This window comes from Sinocyclocheilus anshuiensis, unplaced genomic scaffold (genome assembly GCF_001515605.1).
Source record: "Sinocyclocheilus anshuiensis isolate Anshui unplaced genomic scaffold, SAMN03320099.WGS_v1.1 scaffold2209, whole genome shotgun sequence".
Classification (NCBI taxonomy): Eukaryota; Metazoa; Chordata; class Actinopteri; order Cypriniformes; family Cyprinidae; genus Sinocyclocheilus; species Sinocyclocheilus anshuiensis.
In genome coordinates this window covers 118,633-122,645 of record NW_015552728.1, presented here as the reverse complement: position 1 = coordinate 122,645, position 4,013 = coordinate 118,633, and the positions used below count along the sequence as shown (strand labels likewise).

General features: G+C 35.6%; 1 protein-coding gene across 1 annotated transcript in view; it reads left to right on the top strand.

Moving 5' to 3' along the window:
• Positions 1-4,013, top strand: part of LOC107667822 (protein TASOR-like) — a 53,381-nt gene that overhangs the window by 16,333 nt on the left and 33,035 nt on the right. The window contains exon 2 of the mRNA XM_016459536.1: positions 1,883-2,028. Coding sequence (XP_016315022.1) covers positions 1,897-2,028 — 132 coding nt within the window. The 5' untranslated portion in view covers positions 1,883-1,896. The remainder of the gene's footprint in view (positions 1-1,882; positions 2,029-4,013) is intronic.

The following is a 4,013-nucleotide window of genomic DNA, read 5'->3' as shown; positions in this document are numbered from 1 at the left end:
TTTTTTTTTATATATATATATATATTTATATATAACGATGTGTGCAGATAAATCATTTATAGTAAACAATCCAACATTCTAGAAAAAGAATAACGGTCCAGATTGATTTCATGGTGACTTGAACAGCCTGACAGTTTGTAAAGGAATAGTCTATTAAGTCTGTGGCTTTTACTAGCCGGTTTCAGCGTTTGTTGGCAGATGTTAGTCTCATTAACATGGGGATCTGGAGGTATTTGGTCTCTCAGCAGCAGCTCAGCTGAATGCACTGAATTAATGCTTTTAAATGCTACAAATCATCTTGCGTTCTGTTTAAAATGAGTCCGGTAGTGTGACGGGTGCTCGTGGTCATGACAGGAGCCAGTGACAAGCTGCTGGCTGGCTTGCGTCTGATCCAAACGTTTCAGTCAGCAGACACACATTTCACAGATGACACAGATGATTGCAGCACCGATCAGGAAATTAGTGGAACATTCTGATCACTGATATATTATTGTGGTTCATGTGGTTCATGTAGCAGCCGTGCCTGAAAAAACAAGACGCATACATCCATCCGCAAACTCCAAAACAGCCAGATGAGAAACAAATCATAGATACGAATGATTTCTCACTGAAGCAGTTTCGTTAACACAGGCCACTAATAATAAGCAACTGCATGAAGATGGTGTGCAGCTCATTCAGTCATAAATGTCAGAAGTAGGGATTAGGGGAATGGTTCAGAAAAGGTTATTTATTTATTGCAAAATGTACAGAGTTTATAATACAGCCTTTATTTAACTGCTTTTGTTTTTCTTTATTATCTTTTTTTGAATTTGGTGTTTTAACTTCTGCTTTAAAATTTTTCATTGTCAGTTGTTTTGTTTTTGTTGTAGAATTTAATAGTTATATGTTAAACCTGTTTTTGCACATATGCATTTGCTATATGTGACCCTGGAGAACAAAAGCAGTCTTAAGTCGCTGGGGTATATTTGTAGCAATAGCCAACAATACATTGTATGTGTCAAAATTATCCATTTTTCTTTTATGACAAAAATCATTAGGATATTAAGTAAAGATCATGTTCCATGAAGATATTTTGTAAATTTCCTGCTGTTAATATATTAAAACTTAATTTTTGATTAGTAATATGCATTGCTAAGAACTTCATTTGGACAACTTTAAAGATGATTTTCTCAGTATTTGCACCCTTAGATTCCAGATTTTCAAATAGTTGTATCTCCAAATATCAATATAATCCAAATATTGTCCTATCCTAACAAACCATACATCAATGGAAAGATTATTTATTCAGCTTTCAGATGATGTATAAATCTCAATTTCAAAAAATGTACCCTTATGACTTGTTTTGTGCTCCAGGGTCACATATTTGCTTCCATAGCCTTTCATTTGCACATCATTTACAAGATAACATTGGACAGAATGTGGAATAATGTTGTTGTTGTTTTTTAATAAAACTCCGAAAATAAAAACTAGATTTTTTTTGTTGTTGTTTTTTTTGTTTTTTTTTTTAATCAAAGAAATTAAAGCAACTCAAACTCTTCCTGTTACAATTGTCCCTAAACGTGGAACTTGGATTGATCTTGATCGTTACATCTGGGTTTCAGTTCTAAGTCTATGGAACAAGAGTGTGCTGAATGTTTTTATATGTACATGTGCCCTGGAGATCTGACCATCCTGATTTTGAGGTTTCCGTAAACATCTGTATAATAAAAATGGCACGACACAAAAACTGCTGCTGTGATTCAGCTTAGTAAAATCAAAAGAGTGTCATTCCCCTCTGATATTATTATCCATTTATAAACTATTTTCCATACATAAACTAGGGAGCGGATGAACCGTGCGAGAGGTTGTAACTGTGTTCTGATGGTTTGTTCTCGGTTCACAGCTCTGTTTCAGTGCATGTCTATGGACTCTAGAGAGTTTTCCGACGTTCTGCAGATTCTCTCCTCCAGCTACAAGGACTCTTCCTCCACCGGGACGTTTGTGTACTCCAAACCTCGCCTCGTCCACAGCGAACCGCTGGAGAAAGACGTGAGTGTTTGACTCTTCTACTGCTTTATTGTTGTTTGTATAACATCTGATAGTATACACTAAACGTGATAGGCTTTCGGTGGCTGCTTTCTGTTCAGAGCCCAAGGTCAGTACATGCAATCTTATCAAGAGAAAAGAAATGACACTCAATTTTTATTTTAGCTCACGTAGTTCTACACACTCGCAGATCTTCCTATTAGAACGATAAATGAAGCATACACGTGGTGTAAATAAGAGATTGATTGTGTAGCTAGTTAGTGAGCTCGGGCAGTTGTGCTATCAGGGGAGCGCTCTTTGCTCGGTTTCTCTGCAGAATCCATTCAGAATTTGAAGAAGATTTTTGTTTGTCTAAGAGCACCAAACATCCATGTATACTGTTTCAGGAATGACAAAGCGAGTGTAAAAAATTACGCTAGTGAATCCGCTCAATTGTTCTGCAAGTCATTGCTTTGATTGACAGTGAGCTGTTCTTTAAGAGATGCGGAGTAAATTCAGAAAAACACTACAGCAGCAACAAGTCTGTGTTGGATTAATATATTTAGCAGCTTCTACAGTTATAGATAACATTTAAAACACCCTTTTTGATGTGTCCTTTTTAAGGCAATGTTAAAATTTCTCAAAATATTTAATGCATTATTATTTAATTGTACTTGCTATACTTCATACTGCAGTATAGTAAAAGTAAATTTGTCATAATATCATTTATCATTTAATAATAAATCCTAAAGCAAGACATGAGAAAAAAAAATAGGGAAAAGTCTTTGTTTTCCACCAGGATTGTTTCATATCATCTTCATGAATGGAAAGTGAATCTTTATAGTGAATTTTTCTGCACAACTGTAGTGTTAAAATAATAACTGTTTTAAATATTGTAAGTGTTTAATTTTGGGTGGGGGTAATTTTGTCACCTTTTTCACCCATGGTGAGTTTGCATCCCTGACATTAAAAATCAGACTGCACTAACTAATATAAAAATAGTAAAAATTTACAACACAATGAACTTTCTTCCATGGATGACGAAAGGAAATGTATTGAAGAATGTAGCTGGGCACTGTTTCAAGCAGTTACAGTGAAAGCAGACTGGAGCATTCACGCTTCAAAATAGTTAAAACTAGTCCATATGTGCGCTATATTCTTTCAACAAGAGCAAGTACATTCTCCTTTTGTGTTGTGTGGTGGAAATCAAGAAATCATGAGTCTGGAGCAACGTAAGGGTGAGCAAATTATGACAGGATTTCCATATTTGGGTGAAATAATCCTTTAAAAACACAGATTGAAACCAAAAGTGTGAAGCACACCTTGGTCAGAACCACAGTGTGTTTCATTGGACAAATGCACACACACACACACACACACACACACACAGTAGTTTCTGGGAGCTCTTGAGTACTTGTTTAAACATGTGGATTAAGTACTGTATGTAAAGTTAAATGCCAGTTAACTTTAAATTTGTTAAATTACAAATTTAAATAATGTAAATAGTAAATGCCTGCACTGCTAAAAGGACATACTATCACAACAAAATTAACAATTCGCCTAACTCTCGCATGCTCTTTAAAACATTTTTGTAAGCAGATGTTTGAATGTTTAGTTCTCTCTTCTATCATAATTAAACAGGGCTTTCATGTTGCGCGTGCTGAAGCTTTTCCGCGTGGGCGCGATCTTGCTTCTGAATTGCGAATAGCAAAAATGCATCATAGACAAATGTTTGAAAAACAGCTGGCGACTCTGGTGAGATAGAATTGGCAAGATAATGTATATATAGCAATAATAAATATTATGTGTTTTATTAATTTTTCCAGTAACGATAGCAGAACCGTTAACATCAGAGCTTATCGATAATCTGGTCTTTCATAATTTAGCCCCAGGACCGATTAAATACCGGGTTTCGGTACCCATCCCTAACTTGGACCACTTCTCTTCTCTGTCTACATGGCATCACTAGGTTCTGTCATTCAGAAACATGGCTTTTCATATCACTGCTA